The sequence below is a fragment of the Prionailurus bengalensis genome, chromosome A2, assembly GCF_016509475.1.
Source record: "Prionailurus bengalensis isolate Pbe53 chromosome A2, Fcat_Pben_1.1_paternal_pri, whole genome shotgun sequence".
In the NCBI taxonomy this organism is placed as follows: Eukaryota; Metazoa; Chordata; class Mammalia; order Carnivora; family Felidae; genus Prionailurus; species Prionailurus bengalensis.
Genome location: NC_057348.1, coordinates 166,347,631 through 166,370,040, shown reverse-complemented (window position 1 = coordinate 166,370,040; position 22,410 = coordinate 166,347,631). Strand labels below are relative to the sequence as shown.

Genomic DNA, 22,410 nt, shown 5'->3' with positions numbered 1-22,410 from the left:
AGCGAGACCCGGGTGACAGAACCATGGACAGCTACGACGGGAGCGTGATGTCATTGGACAAGGCAAACTCTGGGCTCCCACCCCCAGACACAGCCGCCCTGGCTCACCGCTGGCCATCGCCACCCGTCCCAGGGGAACGAGAGGCCAGAGGCCAGCGGGAAGGTGAAAGCCAGGCGGGGGCAGGGCTAGACTAAGACGGTAACTTGGACCGGCACCTCTCCATCGATGGCGTTTCTATCTGTCATGCTGTGAATCAGGCCTTCCAAGTGATGAACATCCCAGGAGAGAGTGCCAGGTGCTGCTGCTGACCACGCTGAAAGCTCCATGACAGCATCCACCTGCTTGGTGCCCCACCCGGGTCACCGCTGGGGGCGGGGGGGGGGGGGGGGGAGGGGCATGGCCCGGCTTGCTCTCCCAGGCAGGATGGCACCTGGCGGCCGGAGGTGAGCGTTTGCAGTGCGTGCTCGACGTCCTTAGGAGATTCTGGAGTGCGAGACGAGGCCCCACGCTCAAGGCCTCCAGAAGACACCGTTCCCGGTGAGTCGAGATTACTGCAGAATTGAACAGACGAGGCACAGTGCTGTCTCCTGTCCAAACGGCCGTCCCCGTCCAGCAGCTGTAAGGCCCCTCCCTGCCTCACACTCTCTGGTAGGACTATCGACCAAAGGGGTCCCCCCGGATAGGCATCCTAGGCAGGCTGGCAATCCGAACAGCCTTCCCCTTGCATACAGTCATTGGCCCGGGGGGTGGGCGGGGGGCCAGGAAAGCCAGCCCTTCAAGGAGATCGCTGGGAATGCGGGGGACCCTCCAGGCCAGCTCTGCCTGGCACCCTCCCTGCCACCAAATGGAGAGCCACCTGGCAAGGGAGTCAACCAAGTTCCAACTGCAACAACACGGTGGATGGAGCTGGGCTGGGCCCACACACACCTGCCACAAACATTCCAGACCCTGAGTAATTGTTTAAAGGTCCAAAACATATCTGGAAAGGAAATAAAAATAAATCCTCAGGTCACTAGAAAGAAGAAACTTCAAGCCAGAGCCTGACTCTTGTAAAGTGATGTTGCAAGAGCCCCAGGGGCCACCGGGCCAGTCGTGGGCCCTCGGTTGCTGGGTTCTAACGATGGCTGGGAGGGACTAGAGGGCTGGCCAACGCCGGGATGGAGAGGCAGCCTTGACCCTGACCTGTGGAAGGGCTTCTCTCATAGTGGAGAAGCTGGAAGGAGATGAGAAACTGATCCACCGACTCAGTGCTCTGGGTCAGGAAACACCCACCGCCCCCAGGAGAAACTGGGGGCACAGGCCTACCACACAGGCATGTGGTCCCCCGGCTGAGAAATTCACACCAACCCCCAGGGTGCAGAAGGTTTCCTCTCCTGGGGTCTCCGCCCTTGTTTTTGGTTCTAAGATGGGACTCACTGCCTTTCATTATTTCTTGGACCACATCTCTTCCCCAGACCAAGTGTTCCGAGGCCAGGGGCTGGGTCTTCTGTTTGCACCAAAAGGCATACCAAGCATGGTCTTAGCACACCGTAGAAGCCAACCACACCCGTACGGAACGAGTGGCCATAAGCAAACCAGTGACCAAGCTTTTCCTGATGTGTTCGGCATCCAGAAACCCCCGGGACGTGAGGTCCTGAATTCCAGGGCTGGCTCACAGAGTCCGTAACAGACCGACACGAAGAGAGAGCTGGGTGTGTCCTGGTTCCGGCTTGGCCGCCTCTCCAGCCTTCGGACAAGAGCAGGGCACTGGAATTACATCAGCCTCAGTTTCCTCATCTGTACCATCAGGGACTGGATTGATTTCTCACCTTCCTTCTAAAGTTCCAAACTTCGATGATGCTCTCCAGAGATGACATCACACGAGACTTTTTTTTTTTTTGATGAGTCAGAAACTCAGAGGCTTCCCGGGATGCCTGTGGACCATGCACGGCTCAGAGATGGGGATAATTTTCTAGACCACATTCTGTGCCTTCTTTTAAGGCAGCTCTCTGAACACTCTGTGTTTGTTTTGATTTTTCATCTTTGCTCTCTGAATGATGATTTATCTGCCTTTCAGAATAGAAGTCTAAAAGGCCTAATTGTGTGTGTGGCTTCTGGGGTTGTTTCGATTTATAAATATTTTAATAGGATTTTTATTCCTTCACAATAAATATCTCAGAAATCTTTGTACCAGGAGCAAACTCTGTGTGTGTGTGTGGTTTTTTTTTTTCTTACAAAGCCTGACTTAAGGGAAACAGGAGAAAACTGAGTCACAAGAGTCCCCCAAGAGATCGTGGCCGTCACATCTGCCCTCAACCCGCCTTCTAACACTCCGATGGCATCACGTGTCCACTGTTCCTGCAGAGCTCTGCCCCTGCCCAAAACCTAAGGGGACGGCAAGGACCAGATATGCCTCCTATTAACTGGACTTCTTAAGGGACGTGTTATTGAATAAATAAGATACACCAGATGAGCCTCCAACTGCAGAAATAATGAGGCCAAGGCAGACAACAGAAAATCCCATAGTTGATGACCTAACAGCCCAAACCTTCCAGGAGAATATGCCAAGACCGGGAAAGGGAGAGGAGTCCAGTTCTAGGGGGACGAGGGGGCCAAAGGTGAAAGTGGTTAGCACAGAGGGACGGCGGTCCTTGACTTGCCCTTGACCCCACACCCGTTTGCACTGGTTTCCCTCCGTCCTGCACAACTTGGCCGCACGGATGTGGGCGCAGGTTGGAGAGCGCTTTGCGTAGGATTCTGGGTTTACCTCTGACCTCACCTCCAACCAGCCTCTGTCACTCCATCCTTCTTCTTGGGCTCAGCGTAAGGCCTTCTAAGACCTTCCCCAGAGAAACCGCGTCGACAATCCCAGGGGTGTCTACACGGCACCCAACAGCTCTCTGAAAACTAGGAAAGACGATCCGCTCCACCGACTCAGACATTCGACGTGCTGGGGACCGGACCCAGGTGCCAACGCGCATCTGTCTTCCGTGTGGTGGGGACGGGGGTGGGGAATGAAATGTGGAGGCGCACGCTGCACATTAACCTAATGGGTATGCACGAGAATAAATACTGTCTGGCCTTGAACACCATGATAGTAAAATGCATTATTGCTGTTCAGATGATGTTATGATGCTAGAAGCCAAAAGATGACAGCAGAATTGAACTATTGCCCAAAAGCAATTACTGATGAGAATTGATTATTTCTGCAAAGAAAGGTGACCGATGGATTCGTTGTCACATCGCAGCAGATTTGGGCAAAACCTGCTGTGCTTGTCAAAGGGACAGAGCTACCCACAGAGACCGTTAAGATCCGAGGGTGCCTCCGGATGCTGGTCCATCAGCTCGACCAGGATGCCAGGGCAGCCGCCGGGGCTCCAGGCTCGTCCCTGAAAGACGCCACACCAGTCCTCTCCCTCCATCAGGCGACGTTCCGCTGTCCTCACGCTCCGAGGTGGGGGTCGGTGATGCTTCGTTCTAACGGGATCGTAAGCCTACAGTCCTGGTTCGAACGCACAGTACGCACCTAAGTAGTTGCAAGTTGTTACCCGGGCCTTATTTGATTCGCCCAAGGGCAGGTTCCGCTGCCTCCTCTCCCCCACGCTTGCCTGCAGTATCCGTAGGCTTTATACCCACTTCTTCGCTAACGGCTGAGTCAGAATGCCACGTGATCGCACGGGCGTGCCATTTTCAGATTGCTTCCGAGTCCATCGACGGGCGCGTCTCGGAGAGGGACGGCCCTACCAGCCTTTCTGTGGTGGCATTTTGAGAACTGAAGGTGAGCATCTGGAACAAAAGGATCTCCCCACCACTCCACCGCCCCCACCCCATCCCTCCGCCACCCAAACAAAGCCCGACAAAACTGGGGCATAAATACATCAGGCTAAGAAAGAACACACGTACACAACATCCAATACCCTCCGCTGAAGGAAAGAAACAAGAGAGGCTGAGACAATCAAGCACATACTTGGCCTGCTCTCATGGCCCAGTGAATTCAGCGGTTACCATGGCGGGATGGGGCCAGAGGGAGGACTCCAGAGGGCAGGCTTTGTCTGGGCGCTGCTGAAACAGAGAGCCGGGATTCAGTCTGTTGGTTTGTGTACTTTGGGGTAAGCTATCCCCGCACTGAAAAGGCCTGGATGAGAGGTGTTGAGTTTGACTTGGTCTCATACCTTTGGGTTTCTCTTGGCATCCTGCCCCCCACCCCCAGGCCGCCCAACCCCCTCCAGGCCTCCTCGGCACCCCCACCCCCGGGGCCGTGGAAACGCACGGCACGGAGCACTCTCAGGGGGAGACGCCAGTTGGGGGTCTTCCTTCTCCGTGGATAAACTGCCGGCAGGAACATCCCACATCCCACGGGGATGAGTCAGAGCAGAGACCAAAGGAATGCCCTTCACGCGGAAAAGGACACTAGTTCGAGTGCAGTACAAGACCTGGCCCCCGAGACACTCTGGCAGCTGAAGCTTTAAGGTTAAGAGAGTTCGGTCCACGGCGATCGGGCGCAAACACACGCAAGTCCTCAGTCACAAGGGGAGAGAGGGCGAGAACAATGGACTGAGTGTCAGAGACTTAGCCCCGTAATTCTGAGCACAGTCATCTAATCTCTCTTTAGACCTCAATTTCCTCATCTGTCAAATGGAGATAATAATATGCGGCCTGCCCGCACCTCAAAGTATGACTGCACGGATTAGACACCCTTTGAACACACATCATTATTAGTGACGCATCTCTCTGGAGCCACCGCGGATTGCTGCACAAATCCGTCCGCGTTTGGAGCCGGAGTGCAGCTACGGGGAGTTTCCACGCGAAAGAGAACAACGCAGGAAGTTGTCTCTGAGAGCCAGGCACTCGCGTGCACTGGGATCCGTCCCGAGCAGACCCCATCAGGGTCCCCGCGTGATGGGGTTCACTTGCTTCTCCCCCGTTTGCCATTTGGACGAGGCCGGGGGGAATTATGATTTAAAGCCACTCAGTTGGATTGAATGTCCTTCTCGTCAGATGAAAGGAGTGGCCCGCTTCAGCCCCCCTCTGCTTAAAAACAGTTGAATTCTTTTACACCCAACCGCCTTTGGCCTCTCTAGACGTAATCGAATAAGCACAAACGCAAAGTCCCAGAGAGAAGGGTGCAGCGACACCGTCGGTGGCTCGAAACACAAAACCGCTTTCGTCCAGGCGTGAGCACCTCGTCACCCCGTCCCTGCCCTGCCCACCTTGGTATCGCGCTTGGGCCCCAGACTGCGAGAGCACATCCCGCATTTGAAGGACAGAGAGGCGCTTTGTCACACGGCCCCCCCCCCGGGAAATCAGTCCGCAGCTGAGCGGTGACCCGACCCAGGACAGAAGCACACGCACGTTCGACCGCCCAAGGGCGGAGAGCCCTCAGAGACTCACAGACGAGCCGTCCCGTCTGACATGACGGGCGCTGCCCGCCCCGAAGACCCCAGGCTGGACTCGGCTTTGGGGAAACCAGGTTGTGTCCCTGGATGTGCATGTCACAAAGGCTGTTGGAGCCAACAGTCTGTCTGAAACATAACACTGACATCAGCCAGAGCCGCGATCTAGCAACGAGAAAATAAACGAGAGGCAGGTCACCCCAGGCGATGGTCAGCGCACCTGCCCACCTGTGTTCTTCATGTGGAGACAGGCACACGTGAGAAGCTGGGGACGCTCGCTCCCATGGGGGCTGGTCGATGTCCCTGGAGACTCCGCACCGTCACGTGATGCAAAGAGCCCTGAATCGCCACAAAGGGGACCCGTACACGCGGCAGTTTGGGAAGCCCTGTCTGTGCCTGAGAACCTCTGTCACTCCTGAGGCAGCGGTGGCCCCTCCAGGCTCCTGCCACAAAGGTCCCCTGTGTCCTAAAAGAGACACATCTCACTCAAAGACCAAAGACTGTCGTGCTAAAAGGTTTCTTTCAAGGTACACCGTGCTTCTTTCCACGGTAAACAGAAATCGGTGCTTCGAGGGTTCATAGAAGCTATATCCTTGAGCACACCTGGCCTGAAACCCACGTCAGTGGCTGATACCACTTAGTTTAGAAACACAGCCTTGCTGACTGTCTCTCCCAGAACTCAGGAGTGCAGAACGCATCCATGCTGAGCACTCACCGCTAAGCGGCCTGGGGTGTCGTCACCCGCTTGCCCCCGTGTGCCGGACATTATGCAGGCCTCCCGCTGGTGCTTTTCTGCCACCCGTGCTGCAAGTGCCTCTCAGAGGAAAGGACTCACGGGAGGCCCGCAGCAAAGCAGCACCTCCCAGGACTGGGCGCCTCTTTCCCAAGCCCAAGAACTTGATATCCGTTACCCGCCGTGGCCCTGCGAGGGGGTGACGCGGCCTCAGGTTTGAGCCTCAGCTCTCTGCGTAAAGCAGGACACACGCCTGCCTCCCCCAGAGTGGGGGTCGGTCCCGCCATCCGGGGGGCAATACGGGAGCTGTCCCCGGAGCCGCGGTTCAGAGCAGGACGAGGGAGGCCGCCCCGGCCCCCGCACCCATCTGCCCCGCGTGGGGACACCGTCTTCCCGCCCCTCCCAGAGGTCCCGCCCTGAGCGGTGCTTCCTGCTTCACGCCGAGCACAACAGAGAAACTTCAGGAACGCGACCACCAGTGAAGATGTCCCGAGGGCGAGCTCTCGGGCCGGATCATCCCGGCCGGACTCCGGGCCGCGCTGCGGGTCAGACGCGTGACCTCGAACGGGAGCCTTCGCCTCTCTGTGCCTCTGCGTCCCCACCTGCACAAAGGCCGGGGCGTCTGCGCTGACGGGTTGGACTTCGTGCGGTCGCACTGCAAGGCTGGACTCCTCACCAAACGCAACTCTTGGGGGAGGCGCTCAGCAAACACACAGGGGACCCCGGGAAGCAAGGCTCCTGCACCACATGCTCCCCCTGGCCGTGAACGCAGGCTGTGAGAAGAGCCTCTCCGGAGGGAGTCCTGTTCCTCTGTCCGAGCCGGCATTCCAGTCTCCCCGCCGGGCCGGAGCCATCCTGCCCGGGGGTTCGCGCTCTGCAGGGACACGGCACCCCCCCCCCCCCCCCCGTGAGGCTTCTGTCTCCCTCCAGAAACTCCTGCCCCGGCCCCAGAGCAGGAAGTGAGGACAGGCGACCAGCAGCCCACTCAGCTTTTCCTAGTAAACATCCCCCAAATATTAGGGCCACGTGAAAAACACGAGGGAGACGCCGTTGACCTACTCAAGCCCGAGCGGCATTTGCCAAGGCCGCCAAGTCCAAAAGTGAGCCCACATCCTCAGTCCCCTCAGCGCAGCCCCCGCCAGCTCCTGACACCAGCCCCCGCCTCCTCGCCCCTTGCCGCCCAGTGTTTTGTGCACATGGGGGGAGGTGTCACTGTCCCCTCTCCAAGAAGGGTCGGGCTGGGGGGCAGGCCACTGGCTGAGGCTGCCCGGCCTGTCTCGGGGGCTGGCTGAACGGGCCCCGGGGGGCAGCAAGTGCCCGACGGAGCCCAAAGTCCCCGGGGAAGCCCAGTGCCTCCGAAGCGGGGGCCCGTCACCACGGTGGGGCAGGGACCCCGATGGACATGCCCAGGGGGCAAGGAACACACGAGGCAGGAGTAGCGAATTCGGTTCTCGATCCCCTCACTGTAGACAGACCGTTGGGTCAGCTCCCCTGACTCTTCTGAGGCTATGACCAAGGAGTCAGGGGGTCGAGGGCTGCGGGACTGGAGGCACCTTCGCTTCAGCCCCCTCAGCAGACGGGAGATGGAGGGCAGGAGCACGGCGGGACAGCACGGAGATGGCCTGCTGGGGACACGGGAGGAGCCTTCGGGACTGACATTCAGTGGAGCTGGAGAGAGATGGCCTGTGCTCATGGCCATGTCCGTCTTGCGTCCCTTTCTTTTCTCTTTTCCTTCCTTCCTCCCTCCCTCCTTCCTTCCTTCCCTTCCCCCCTTCCTTCCTTCCTTCCTTCCTTCCTTTCCTCCCTCCCTCCTTCCTTTCCTCCCTCCTTCCTTCCTTCCCTCCCTCCCTCCTTCCTTCCCTTCCTTTCTTCTTTCTGTTTTCTAGAAGGAGAAGGTGCGGGGACAGGAGTTGCCCCGAGGATGTAAGCAGCGAGCTGGCTGCCGGGAAGGCCGGGGCCCCCTCAGAGCGCAGGGGGGCCAGACACGGGGCTCTGCCAGCAGCTCGTGGAAGCAGGAAGAAAGGGCCTCCGGCCTCCCTGGACAGGGGCCACGAGGGGACGTGGACGGCACAGAGCCCTCTCTTCCAGGGTCCCCACACCGAGGCAGGGCCAGGCCGGGTCCGCCTCCAAACCCACCTCCGGGCTCTGTGCTGAGAGGCCAGCCAGCGCCAATTCCCGCCTCCCGGGTCTGTGCCCTCACTGTTCTGAGGACCCGCCGTCCCGGCCTCACACGTGCACCCTCCCGTGGTCTCTCACACGTGCACACGCACACATGCACGCTCGTGTAGTCTCACGCGTGTGCACACACTCACATGTACATGCTCACACACAATCACACACCCCCCCTCGCTTCCCCCTCCCCCATCCGCTCTCCAGAAAGGGTCAGAGACTCATACACCCTCCGGCCCCCCGCCTGCGAGGCTCTGTGGCCATTCACCAGGTCCCGCCGGGGCAGATGGGGTGCGGACACGGAAGGTCCCGGAGGACAGGGCCCACGCCGCCCCCCCCCCCAGGAGCCTCTAGGATCCCCATCAGGGAAGTCGGCAGAGCAGAGACTCTGAGAGGACTGCCCGGGGGTGCAGCCAGCCACCGCTGGTCGGCCCTGCCTTTTCCTGCTCACGTTCCCAGGTGACCCTGACGTGCAGCGAGGGCCTCCTGTCCTAACTTCTCCAGGCGCACTTGTGTCTCGCTAGGTCCGGAGGTCCGAGGAACGCCCCTCTCGTGGAAGGACCCCAAGACGGCTCTGGGCCCACGGACGGCGCGCCAGCGCTGGGATCGGAACCACCAGGCCCGGGCAGGTGAGGGACCGCTGGCTGCCTGGCCGTCCGTAGTCCCACGCCCACGGGTGGCCTGTGGGCCGGCAGTGGCCAGGACACCTCTCTGACCCCGGAAGGGCGCCCGACACCCAAGGCCTCGCGTAGACCCAGGGAGGAGCCCCCCTGCTCAAAGCGAAGGGTGAGCGACTCCAGACGGGAGCACCGTCTGGACAGAGGCCATCGCACCAACTCGGAGAGCAGCGCGCTTCAGGCCGAGTGTGCCCGCGGCAGCACGCCCGCTCCCGGCCCCTCCGCCCGATGCCCTCTGCCTGCTCTGCTCTGCTGAGGAACGCTGCCGGCAGGCGTCAGCCCACACGGGAGCCTGGCCCCGAGCCGGCCCTCGCGCGGGCGGGCAGCGCGGGCCTTCGGTGGCCGGGTGGCCTCCTCCCGGGCCGCGGCCGCTGGCCTGCGCACAGGAGAAGCTTGTGCTCGTCGGCGTCTGGACTCCAGTCCTGGGCCAGGAAGCTGGGGACGCAGACGCCCCACGTGCGGGGATCGGGTAAGGGCCGCGGGGTTAGGAGAACGGGGCTGACAGGTGCACCCCTCCAAAACTCAGAGGGAGGCCCTGGCGGGAGCACCAGAAACCCGATTTGCCAAAGCTGGAATAAAACCAGCAAGAAATTGAGACGGACGGTAAGACGGGACGGCAAGAGACTGGGCAGAAGCCCTACGGGGAGGAGAAGTCAAAGGGGAAGGGGTTCAGGAGGAGGAAACGGTAAGGTTACAGATCCAACCAGGTAGTGGGCGCCCGGGAGGGAGCCGTGCGTGGGCTTCCTGGGGAGGTCAGAGCTCCAGCTGAGGCCCAGTGGGTACCAGTCTGAGGAGGGGGAGATGGGGAGGGGGGCGGGGACACTGGCGAGGGGGAGGGGAGGGGGAGGGGCCAAGCTGGCCAGACCCCTTCCAGGGGCCTCTCCGCCTAGTCAGCGGGATCTTCCACACTGGCTGAGCCAGGGCCTGAAGGCAGAGTGAGGAGGCCATCTAGCGGCGGGGGCCGGTGGGGAGGCGGGGGGCCGGGCCGGGAGGCGCCTCCTGGGGGGTGGGGGCAGAAGACAGACAGCCACCTGTCCTCAGCGGGGATGCTGGTGAGGGCCGGAGGGATGAGAGATGGGAGGGGGAGGGGCGGGGGAGGGAAGGGAGGAGGGACAGAAAGAGGGGCGGAGGGGGCGGAGGGATGGTTGAGAGGGCACCCGAAGGAAGGGCAGAGCCCAGACCGGGCAGAAGCGGATCCTGAGATTACCTGGGACGCAGGGCCAGGCCGGGCAGAGCCTGGGGTTTGGAACCTCTGACCTGCGTGGGGAGGGGCCCGAGTCGTCTGGAGGGGGAAAGGCAAAGAGAGGGAGCCATCTGGTGTCTGGAGGTGGAAGACGGAGAGTGTCTGGTGTCTGGGAAGTGGGGAGGGGGCGGGACGAGCGGAAGGGAAAGTGGGGGGCTCGCTGGCGCCCTTGCTTCTACGGCAGTAAATACAAACTGCACGTGAGTTTGGTCCAGACCCTCGCCCCCCCCACCCCGCCCCCGCAACCCACAGCAGGGAGCAGATGCTGGGAAGCAGGCATCGGGGGCGTTTCACAGGCCGCCCTTATCTCATCCCTGAGGATGGCCAGTCCCGGGGGCGGGGCGGGCGGCCCCCCCCCCTCCCGCAGGCTCTGGGGTGTCCGGGCGGGCGGGCGGCAAATGGAGGGGGACCCTGGAGTGAGGAGGCCAGCAGGCCTGGGGACCTCCCGGTGGCCTGACGAGGGCAGGGCCCAGAGCGGGGCGACAGCTCCCTGCAGCTCCGGCTTTGGCCTCCAAGGTGCAAGGTGCGAGCTGTGCACCAGCGGGCGGCCAGGCTGGGACCCCCGTGCCTCCGGGAACCGTGTGTTGTGGGTGCCCGCCACCAGGCTGGCCCTGGCTCCACAGGGGGGTCCAGGCCTCCTGGGGCACTGGGGCCCTTTCTCCCTCGCCCAGTTTGCAAGGAGGAGGCGAGAGAGGGGAAAGAAGGGGAGAGGGAAGGAGCCTGCAAGGTGGGAAAGGGAGAACAGAGCTGTGGCGTCCCCGGGGCTCAAGGCCCGCACTACCCAGCAGTGTCACATCCACCCTGCATGGTCACCGCCTGGGACAGGCCAACCCTCCAGGCACAGACAGTGTGACGTCTCCCGGTCTGTTTGCACCGTGAGCACAGACGCACAGACAGGCCCTGTCACCTGAGTGGAGACCCTCCTTCCCCCGCTGGCCTGGACAAAGTTGGGAGCTGCTTTCCCGCCTGGCCCAGAGGCAGGAAGCCTCCTGAGATTGGTGGCTATTCACAAATCACAGGACGGGGTTGGGGGGGGGGGCGCAGGTGGGTTCCATCTCTGGAGGCCTCAACTGGCTGGGCCCCAATATTCTTCAGCATCTTGGAGGCCCAGCTAGATGGTTCTCAGGGTGCTCGCCTCCCCCGCCGTGCCCGCCAGAGGCTTGCCTAGGCCGCTGGGAACACCCCATTGTCTTAGGGTCGAGCTTTCACCTCCCGGGCTGGGCTGGGGTCCAGGGAGACACTTCACTTCACAGAGGGACACTCCAGGGTCTGACTCTCCCCGGGGCCGGTATTTCCATTCTCCACAGAGAACCTTCCCTCCCTCCCTCCCTCCCTTCCAGAGCAATTCCTACATATGGGTGGGGTGGGGGTGGGGGGCGAGAAGGCGAGGGTACGTTCTGCAAAATGGGGGATTTCAGGTTTTATTTTTCTGGTCCAAACAGGACTCTTTTGGGGGTTATTTTTTTAATTCTGAAGGAAGCCCAGGGACTGAGGACTCCAGGGTGGCTGGCTCTGAGCACGGAGCCCTCCTTGACCAAAACAGGGTCCCCCCAGGACCCTGCCCCCTCCCGGGCTGCAGCCCCCAGGCCCCTGACGGCTGGCTGGCAGAGCCCCATGGAAAGCCGGCTAGGCACAACGTGGAAGGGGCCTGAATCCCACATTAAGCTCATCCCTGGCCTGCACTTTGCTCCGATCGATTGATCGTGGGGGCGGTGTATGCTCAGCCTTGCCCACTCACCACTGCCCCCAGGCACAATGGGCCTCCGCCCACCACGCAGGCCCCAGCACCCGCTCCCTTCTCCAAGCTGGGGTGCGGCCCCCACACCCGCTTGGCCCAGCCAGCCGGACAGCCCCTCGGGTCGCCCTGTCCCAGCCCCTGAGCACGCCTGCATCCCATGTTTTGGAGGGTTAAAAATAATGCATTCACTGAATCCCCATAAAAGAGCAGTATTTTCATATTTTTCTAAGGCGCTTAAGGCACTTCAAATAGCAATGCTTTAAGTTGTGGTCAGTGAGAATGATCATCAGAGGATGTTGAATATTCAGGAGGAGGCTCGGACCCTCTGTCTTTAAAATGCAGGGAGACCTGGCCTGCACGATAGATAAAGTCTCCCGAAAACAACATTTAAATATAGGACCCGCGTAGCTTTGCCCCTCAAACATTTGAGAGACTATCTTTTTGATGATCAAAGCGTGGAGTGGGGGGGGGGGGTCTAGACTGTCCTTTAAAACTTAAGTTGGTTTTAACTGAAGCACCTACCATTCTGGAGAAAGGGAAGGGGGAACACGGTGCTGTGCACAAAGCGGGGGGTAACCGGTGTTATCCCGAGGAGCGTGCCTCCTCCCCTCCCGCCCACCTTTGTCTCAGTAAAGATTTTTTTTTTTTAAACTCAAAGGCTTCAGGTGAAAATAAAGCCACGGCAGCAGCAGAAAAAAAAAATTTAGTCTTTTTTAGGGTTAAACATCAGAAGACAAGCTTGTGCTGCTGTGGCCAATCAGATACGCCCCTGCCAGCTATAATATAGCACCAAGGGCAGCCTGTCTCGCAAGCTCTCCAGGCTTGCTACCATTTAAAATCAGACTCTTTTTGTCTTTTGATTGCTGTCTCTAGCCCCAACTCCGATGTGTTCCGTTATCAGCGACCAGCAGCCTGCCGCTCCAGCCCCCGTCTGGGTGGGGATCGGTGGCCAGTCTCCCGCAGCCGCGGCGGGCAAGGTTATATAGGAAGAGAAAGGCAGGCAGAGAGCGAGGGAGCCAGGAGCAAGCCGGAGCGCACGGGCACACACTCGCGCACACAGACCCGCACGGGGACAGCGGGAAGGCGCTGGGCTCCGGACGAGATGCTGCTGGCGAGATGCATGCTGGCGGTGTTCGTCTCCGCACTGCTGATGTGCTCGGGGCTGGGGTGCGGACCCGGCAGGGGATTTGGGAAGAGGCGGCACCCCAAAAAGCTGACCCCTTTAGCCTACAAGCAGTTCATCCCCAACGTGGCCGAGAAGACCCTAGGGGCCAGCGGACGATACGAAGGGAAGATCTCGAGAAACTCGGAGCGATTCAAGGAACTCACCCCCAATTACAACCCCGACATCATCTTTAAGGATGAAGAAAATACGGGAGCAGACCGCCTGATGACTCAGGTAGAAACCCGGCGCTGGGGCGTGGAATGTGCTGCTTTCACGGGGGTTCTGTGTAACCAGCGGCTCCAGACGGAGTCTGTTTGCTCTTCAGGCCGATAGCGCGGCGACTTCACCCTCTCCTTCCCCACCCACCTGCCTCCTTACCACCCCTTCCTCTCCTTGGAGGGGGAAAGGAGGCGAAGGGTCCAGCCGCAGAAGTTTAAGGTGGGGGTGGGCGGGGAGGATGGCAGATGTGGTCCACGGCTGTGGCCCTGATTTGATCTGTCCTGCTGGGACGGCCCTTCCCATCCTGCCTCAGCTCTGGCTTGCAACTTGGGGAGACCCTCCCTCCGGGGGTCTCTGTCCTTCCCAAGTCGGGGATGCACACGGAGGGAGGGGGCAGAAGTCCGCCCCCTGAACGTGAAGTGGCTTCCAGGTCACCCTAGAAATGCAGCCTGGGGCATTAGACAGGGGCGCTCGCTGGCTCCCCTTCTGCACGGGGCTCCTCCTTCCCACCGCCACCCCCACCCCGCCGCCCCCGGGGGGCCAAGGGCCCCCACACGGGGAAAGCCAGCAGGCAGAGCCCACAAGAGGCAAGGGCTCCAGAGGCGCCGCCTGGTCCCTGAGTGTATCACCCGGCCGGCCGCGCTGCCATTTCTCCGTGGGCACTTGTGCCCGGCAGAGTGTGAATGTATTGATATTTCTTTAAGGATGCGCGTCCGTTCTCCCGGGCCCGCGGTCCTTGAGGGGAGGGACTTAGAACTTCGGGCATTGCATCACTCCGGTCCACCTGCCGGCACAGGAACTGGGGACTAGATATTAGCGGGAGGGGGCTAGGACGGAACAGCAAAGCAAACCAGCCGTGCCCTCCCTCCGGGCCTCCGTCTGAGACTTCTGGCTGCCACCCTCCCCGCCAACCGTAGACTTTCTGAAACTCCATGCACGTAACACCGAAGCTGGAAATGGCTTTCCTGGCAAATATAGGTCAACATCCTTTTCATTGCCCTATTAAAATCTCCAAGTCCTACCTTTCGGGCTAGGAGCGCACCACCGCTGGCGGGGCGCAAGCACGGGGGAGGGCGGGCGGGGAAGGCGCCCAGGGGGAGCCCCTCCGGGCCGCTCGCTTCCCCGGCCCGATTCGGGCGGCCAGGCCGGACGGAGGGAGGAGAGGGGCCGCGGGCTGGAGCGGACGGAAGGGGCGGGAGGGAGCCTCGCTCTCGCATCTGCACGCGACCACCTTAAATCTGGACCGCGAGTGTGGACGCGCGCGCCTGTGCCCGGGAGCGGCGCGAGCCACAATGAACTCCGCGCAGGCCGCGGGGCGCCGGGGGCGCGGCCGGCTGCGGGGAGACCCCGACCCCGGTCACCTCGCGCCCCGCGGGAGGGAGGGGGCCTTCCCGGAGCGCCCCCCCCCCGGAACCCGGGGAGAGGGGTGGTGCGGCCGGGGGAGGCGGCGGGGGCGGGGACGCGGAGGTCCCGAGCCGGCGGGGTCGCCGTGCGCCCGCGTGCGCGCGGGGCCGCCGCCGGAGAGGGACCCCCGGAGCCCCCGCCGCGGGTCGCAGAGCCCCGAGCGCGCGGCCGCGCCTCGGCCCCCGTCCCTCCGGGGTGAGCGGTCGCCGCGGCCCGGGGCTCCGGTGCCGTGCGCGGGGCCGGGCCGGGCCGGGGGCCGCAGCGGGGCTCCGACGGCCGGGACGGTCGGGCCCGGAGGGGGCGCGGCGCGGGCTCCGACGCCCCCCAGGCCGAGCCCCGCACCCCCGGCCCCTCTCCCGGCCGCTCGCCGGGGACCCACGGCCGAGCCCGGCGCCCGACCACTCTCGCCGCCGCGCGCGCTGGCAGCATTTGAACTTCTGACCTTCTGTCAACTTCCCTCCGACGAACGGAACGAAAACAAATACTTTTTTTCCTTAGGCTAGTGGCCATTCCCGTTCCCAGCACAAAAGGACGGGGGAGGGGCAGCCAAGTGGGGGCGGGGTGCGGAGAGCCGGGCCGGGATTGCAGCCCGGACCCCACGAGTGTCCCCTGCAGCCGCAGATGGCCGCTGGGCAGTGCTGGAGGGTGCCCCTGGCGTACCCTGTCCTGCCCTTCCGTCTTCTCCCCTCCGAGAGCCGCGGAGGGGGCGGAGGCCGGGGTGGTGAGAGGCAGGGCCGGGGCCGAAGGGGTGAAGCCGGACGCCTCCCAGGCCGCAGGGGCCGAGCCCTCCTCGAGGACCTGTTCGCCCACCGGCCCCGCGCTTCAAACAGCCTCCCGGATTCTGTCCTCAGGCGCGCTTGTCCCTCCTCCCCCGGGGCGGGCCAGCCCTCCGCGGCTCTGTGTGTCTCTGTCCCCCTAATGTGACTGCCGCCCAAGTCCCTCAACCATGGCAAGACCGTCCCCAGTGGAACTTTCAGAGCAGTTCTGGAACGCATGAGCTCCTGGTTAATATTAACTCGGAGAGGGGGAAGCGCAGACAGACGCGCTCGCCCCGCAGGCGCGGGTGCCAGGCGCGGGTGCGGCGGCCGGGGGGCTCCGGGGGCAGGAGGTGGCCTCCGGGGCAGGGCCCGAGGGCCGCGCTAGGGACGGCCTGGGACGGACGCCACGCTGAACGGATTTGTGTGTGCGTGGCGGCCCGGCCCGGCGCGCAGGTGTGGGTTTGAGGAGGGTCCCCCTGTTTGGATAGGAGGGGTCTGTTTTCCCGGAGGGGGGGGGGGAGGGCATGGAGACAGGTGTGTGGGGACTGGAGGGGGGGGGTCCCTTTTGAAGCGCGGACACCCCTCCCCCGCACTGGGGAAGCCGGGCGGCCCTGCTCGGGTTTCTGGGCACCGAGCGGCTGCGCAGACTGGAGAGGTGGCGGGGGCTCGGGCGCGGGGACCCACTCGGCCTCCGCCCACACAAAGCCCGGCCCGGCGGCCCCGCTGGGCTTCACGGTGGCTGCACCGAGCAGGGCTGGATTCGCGGCCCACGACCCTGCGAATCGCTCCCGGCCGGGGCTTCCCGGCTCCGCCTGCGCCCGGCCCGCCGGCCGGGTGCACAGCGTCCCGCAGGCGCGCGCCGAGGCCTCGCGGCGCCCGGGGGAGGGCGCGTGGGGAGCGGGGGGCCAGCCGGGCCTGGCTCGGCCTGGGGCTCCTCGCCGGGGGCCCTCCGCCTCGCGCCCGACTGGCGCAGCCCCGGGCGCGGGGGGGGGGGGGGGGGTGAGGGGCGCTGGCCCGCGGCCTCCCCATCCCGCCCGCCCCTCGCCAGCTGCCCCGTGGGGAGCTGCCACAGCTCCGTCTGCCCCCCAGGAGGGGGGAGCTGGGGCGGCGCGGGGCCGGGGTGCGGGCCGTGTGCGTGTGCGTGCGGGTGCTGTGCGCCTGCGCAGCCGGCCTGCCAGCCCGGCTCCAAACTGACCCTGGTTTACTGATTGATTTTCATGTAAAACGCGTTCAATCCTCAGGATGACCTCACTCAAACTCTGCCCTTCCGACTTTTTTTTTTTTTTTTTTAAGAAAACCGCTGTGACCTGTTACCGGGGCCGCCCCAGCACCGCCCCCCCCCCCCCCCCGCCAATTTGTTGCATGTTTAACTCCACAAGCGTATTACTGGGTGTTATTACTGTCGGACACTCAGGACTTCTCCTGTTGCGCAACCTTCACCTCCCCCGGAGGCGCGGGCAGAAGACAGAAGTCCGCGCACGTCCCTGCCCCGCTCGGTAGGGGAACCGTCCCCACGCGGCCCACAGGACCCCCGAGCGGTCTTCTGTCCACCTCGCTCGCCGGGGTCCACAGCCCAGCCGGCGCCGCCTCGCTCTGCGGGAGGTCAACTTGAAATTGCCCTGCGTCCCCTGCGTCCGCGTGTCTTGGGGACGCCCCTTGGCGATCCTGTCACCACCAGTTCCCCTCCTTCGAGCCCCTCGCCCCACCATCAGCAGGAACGTCTGGGCAGGGAGGGAGTCCACACACAGGGCCGCCGCTCTGCTGTTCCTCGCATCCTTAGCTGAGTGTGACCGGAGAGATCCGCGGGGGCTCCCCCAAACCCCAGCTCCTCGTCACCCCGGCTCAGGTCACGCCTCTTCAGCGTCCCCGCGCTCCCGCAGCTTCCTCGCCGGTGGGGGGGAGACGCCCCGAGGGCTCCCAGGCCTCGGGCCTTTCCGCCTCCCCATCCCCCACCCCTCAGGCCCCACCTCCTCCCTCCACCTCTTAAGTTTGCTCTTCAAACTTGCAGGACGCCATTCTGCTCTGGGGCCAAGAAAACAAGAGGGGGGAAGGGAACAGGTTAAGGAAAACAAGAGACACCATCAGACCGCAGAAAAGCCGGAGAAAGGAGTTGTGTGGAGAAAAGGAATGCGGCTGTCCTGATAAAGAGTGTTTGTCGTCGGCCCGCCCGCACTGAAAATTATAGCTCACCTGCTTGCCCTTCAGTCGGCTCCCTCCTGCCCGCCCGGGCTATGGGCTCCCCGCCCCCCTCCCTGTCTCCCTTTGGCTGGATTCACGTCTCAGATAGGCACAGGGTAGGAGGGAGGGCCCCGAGATAACCCAGGGCTCTCCATTCTTAAGAAGCACACCGCATAGGTTCTGTTTCTACAAAGTTGCGCCCTGGGCCTCTCTCCAGCCTCCTGGGGAGGGAGTCCGGCCAGGGAGAAGGGTGGAGCCTGGCGCAGGTGTGGAGAAACAGGGCCACCGAAGGGGAGCTGGGGAGCAGAGGGCGCCTGGGGGGTGGGGGGAGTGGGCCACTGCCTTGGGGGCCTGGCCGGTCCTGCCGGTCCTTGTGTGAAAGACGCAGTTCACTTGGTTCAAAAAGACTTCACCTTCTCAGGCCCATGGGCGCTGCGCTATGTCAGATTGTCAGGGCGAGGCCCTCGGTTCATCTGCAAAGAGGCCCAGCCCCTCAGGCAGAGCCCCCCCGCCCCACCGCCCACCGCATTGCCACAGCCGCCCAGCTCCCCCGCGTCTCCACAGGGCCCTGATCCGCAGGCCCCGGGGCCGGGCAGGCCCTGCGGGGGGCCGGGACGGGTGGTGGGTCCAGACACTCACGTCTACGGGGTCCCCCTTCTCCCGGCAGCGCTGTAAGGACAAACTGAACGCGTTGGCCATCTCGGTGATGAACCAGTGGCCCGGAGTGAAACTGCGGGTGACCGAGGGCTGGGACGAAGACGGCCACCACTCGGAGGAGTCGCTGCACTATGAGGGCCGCGCGGTGGACATCACCACGTCAGACCGAGACCGCAGCAAGTACGGCATGCTGGCGCGCCTGGCCGTCGAGGCCGGCTTCGACTGGGTTTACTATGAGTCCAAGGCGCACATCCACTGCTCCGTGAAAGCAGGTGAGGCTGCCGGCGGGGCCTGCTCCAGAGCCCCCGCCCCCCTCCCACCCACCCAGCAGCTCCAGATCTGCCCACGAGATGTCCCCGCTGCGCCCTGCAGCCTGACTCGAGGGAGGGAGACGCGGGGTGGGGGGGGGGGGGGAGGCAGCGTGGCAATGGCTCGGGTTGCTATTGTGGGAACGGACCGTGTAGAGGTGCATCCCGCCAGCCAGGAATCGCCCCTGCTTTGAGGCCACCGAGGCCCGGGGGGTCTCCAAGCCCAGATGCAGAGGGCACAGGGCTTCCGGAGCCTCCCCGCACCCTGCTTCCGGAGCCCCCTCTGCAGGTGGTGAGACAGGGAGGGTGGGGGAGGGGACTCTCCCGGTGAGAGACTGAGCCCTGCAAGGTGAGCCAGCTCTGGCCTACATTCTTCCTCTCCTTCAGGGCTCAGGAATCAGGCGGCCCCCATCCAGCTCCCCAGCACAGGAGGGGCGCCCGGGGTGGGAGCCTCGGGCCTCTCCCCTCCCTGCTGAGCAGCTTGGATCCTAAACTAAGGCAACTCACTGGCTAAGCCTTTGGGGAGAGGCCTGGTGGGAGGTAATAAATCCAGTGGTTACCACTTCCAACATCTGGAGGCCGCAAGCCCAGAAGCATCCCCCCCCCTTATTAGGAGCCAGCTGGGTGTCCCTGAGCCACAGGCAGGGCCAGGAACACCGATGGGAGCCTGCAGCTGTAGCCGGCCCTGGCTGTGAGGGGGACTTTCTTGGGCCTACAACGCCACACTCTGTCGCTGGCGAGGAACAGCCACGCCAGCAAGGCACTGTTCCCGCGGCAAACAGCCCAACCCGGAGGCTATTTATGCAGATGTCTGCATCTCAGCCTAAGGTGGTGCATTTAGCAGAGCAGTTCGCCGTGAATTTCGGAGGACCTGTGTCTTCCCCGCGCCGTCCCCCCCCCTCCCGCCCAGTTTTGCCTGTTTGTCTCCTACACCGTATTTTAATAGCATGTGTTAGCAGAAAAAACGCTCTCGAAGTGTCAAGACGCCCTTCGTAGCTAAGGGAAATAGTGGCTTCTTATCACAACAGAAGGAAAAGGTGTGGAGGGGGCGGGGGAGGGGCGGTGCGGGGCGAACGGCCAGAGAGGGAGGACGAGCAGGCGGCGCCCCCACTTCGCGGGACTCCCCGGGGAAGGTCGCGGCGGCGCTCGCGGCGGGCCAAGCCTGTCCGCGGGGTCCCCCTGGCGGGGGTCCCTAGAGGTCTCCTCGCAAGTGAGCGGTGGTAATCCCGCCCCAGGATCCCGCCCGGGGAGGGCAGACCCCCGGGGCGCGGAGAGCCGCTCATTGGCATTCGGCGCACACGGGCCGGGGCGCGGGGCGCTGCGTGTCAAGCAGGGTCGTGCGACTCGACGACTCGGGCTCGCCTGCGCCCCGGGTCGCATTCCGGGGGGCGACGGCGGGCCTCCAACGGCCAGGCCCGCACTTCATGCCGCAGAAACCGATGAGAAGATTAAAAACCCTGTGTAATTCCAGCAGGAAGATTCTTTCTCGCGATCTCTATTTGCAAAACGCATGATCCCGGAGATTGGAATGCAAAAGACACCAGGCCCTCCCCGCCCCTCCCCCGCGGCCCCCTGCGCGCCGCCCGGGCTCCGCGCATTGTCCTCGGGACAGTGAGCCTCAGAGAGCGACGGAGGGCTCGGGAAAGCGGGTAGTCAAGGGGCCTTGAGAACCGGCCGCTTCCAGCGCTCGAGCAGGCCCCGCCATTTAAAATTCAAATACACATCTTGAGCGCTTGGAAGAGGGAGGCCTGGCTGTGCAAATAGTGCTTGTGAGGCCCGGCTTCTGGAGAGCCCGCGTGTGAATCGCAGGGGGGCGGGGGGTGGGGGTGCACCTGAGCAAATAGGGAGGGGGCGGCCGAGAGAGGGGATGAGGGAAATGGAAGTGGCCCCTCTTGCCAGAGTGTCTCCCACTTATAGCAGAGACCACAATGACAATGCCGGGCCCTTTATTGGATTTTAATTAGAAAATCCACACAAGCCCCGGATTTTCACACCTCGGCCAATTCCCTGGAATGTTTGTCCAGTTGCTACAACTACTACAGCTATTTTGCACTCCCTGGCCACCCCCCTGCAACACCCCCCCCCCCGCCCCCTGCAACCCGCCGGCACCGAGGCCCCCGGCTGGGCGCTGGGGGGCGGGCAGGCGAGGGGTCCCCGCGGCGCAGCGCGGGTGCGGAGCGCACGAGGGGGCGCCGCACCCCGCGCCGGGGGCGGGAGGAGGAGGAGGTGCACCCCGGCGCCCGAGGGAGCTCGAGGAGGCTTCCTGAGGAATCTGAGTGGAGAGCAAATACCCCGCGAATTCAGGGCGAGGCCGGGTGTGTGCTGAGCCGGGGGATGGGGTGGGAGGAAGGCGGAAGGGAAGGAGTGTAACCGGCCTCCCGCCGGAGACGCCAGCCGACCTTTGTCGCCTCCAGTCCAATCTTAAGAGAGCCGTTGAGGAATGTATCTGCAGCTGAACTTTGTCACCGAGACGGCGGGGCCGAGGGAGAGGGGTCTGCGCCGGACCCGCCTGGACTCTCTCCCCGGAGCTGCGCGCGTCCCGAGTCTGGGGCGCGGGACCGCAGGCGGGGGCCCCTCCCCTCCCCCACCCCCCACGCCCCCACCCCCACCCCCAGCCACCCCCCGCCGCTCGGGCCTCCCTGCAGGCGCTCACCACCCTGTCCCCTCTTGTCTCCCTTCTCCTCCCCCCGCAGAGAATTCGGTGGCGGCCAAATCGGGCGGCTGCTTCCCGGGCTCGGCCACGGTGCACCTGGAGCAGGGCGGCACCAAGCTGGTGAAAGACCTGCGTCCCGGGGACCGCGTGCTGGCGGCCGACGACCAGGGCCGACTGCTCTACAGCGACTTCCTCACCTTCCTGGACCGCGACGACGGCGCCAAGAAGGTCTTCTACGTGATCGAGACGCGGGAGCCGCGCGAGCGCCTGCTGCTCACCGCCGCGCACCTGCTCTTCGTGGCGCCGCACAACGACTCGGCGGCCGGGGAGCTGGAGGCGCCGTCGGGCGCGGGGCCGCCGCCGGGGGGCGCGCCGGGGCGCCGGGCGCTCTTCGCCAGCCGCGTGCGCCCGGGCCAGCGCGTGTACGTGGTGGCCGAGCGCGGCGGGGATCGCCGGCTGCTTCCGGCCGCCGTGCACAGCGTGACGCTGCGCGAGGAGGCCACGGGCGCGTACGCGCCGCTCACGGCGCAGGGCACCATCCTCATCAACCGGGTGCTGGCGTCGTGCTACGCGGTCATCGAGGAGCACGGCTGGGCCCATCGGGCCTTCGCGCCCTTCCGCCTGGCGCACGCGCTCCTGGCCGTGCTGGCGCCCGCGCGCACGGACCGCGGCGGGGACGGCGACGGCGGGGGCGGCGGCCACCTGCCCCCGCCCGCGCCGGCTGCGCCCGAGGCGCCGGCTGCGGCCGACGCGCCGGGTGCCGCGGGCATCCACTGGTACTCGCAGCTGCTCTACCAAATAGGCACCTGGCTGTTGGACAGCGAAGCCCTGCACCCGCTGGGCATGGCGGTCAAGTCTAGCTGAAGGCCGGGGAGCCGGGGCGGGGGCGGGCGCGGGGGTGGGGGCCGGGGGGGAGGGTGGGGGGGGAGCGACCGCAAGGAACAGCAACAGACACGCGGAAAAGCGCACGGAATGAGACTTTAATTATAATAATAATTAATAATAATAATAATAAAGTAGGACAGTCCAAAGTAGACTATAAGGAAACAGAGACCCTGGGAAGTTTTGTCATTGTGTTTAGTTTATAGATATATATTTTTGAATTTTTTTTGGTTGTTGTTTTATTTTGTTTTTTG

General features: G+C 63.5%; 1 protein-coding gene across 1 annotated transcript; it reads left to right on the top strand.

Moving 5' to 3' along the window:
- The first annotated feature begins 23 nt into the window (after positions 1-23).
- On the top strand, positions 24-22,150 carry SHH (sonic hedgehog signaling molecule). Its single transcript, XM_043589658.1, has 6 exons — positions 24-162; positions 8,799-8,903; positions 9,224-9,420; positions 12,720-13,331; positions 18,324-18,585; positions 21,315-22,150. Exons 1-6 carry the CDS (start codon positions 24-26, stop codon positions 22,136-22,138), a joined length of 2,139 nt encoding a protein of 712 aa, XP_043445593.1. The 3' UTR covers positions 22,139-22,150.
- Positions 22,151-22,410: the final 260 nt, after the last annotated feature.

Excerpts from the sequence above, each read along its gene's own strand:
- SHH (XM_043589658.1), top strand. The coding sequence starts at position 24 with ATGGACAGCTACGACGGGAGCGTGATGTCATTGGACAAGGCAAACTCT. Across the intron at positions 8,904-9,223 it reads GAACCACCAGGCCCGGGCAG|GCGTCAGCCCACACGGGAGC; the intron begins GTGAGGGACCGC and ends CGCTGCCGGCAG. Across the intron at positions 13,332-18,323 it reads CAGACCGCCTGATGACTCAG|CGCTGTAAGGACAAACTGAA; the intron begins GTAGAAACCCGG and ends TTCTCCCGGCAG.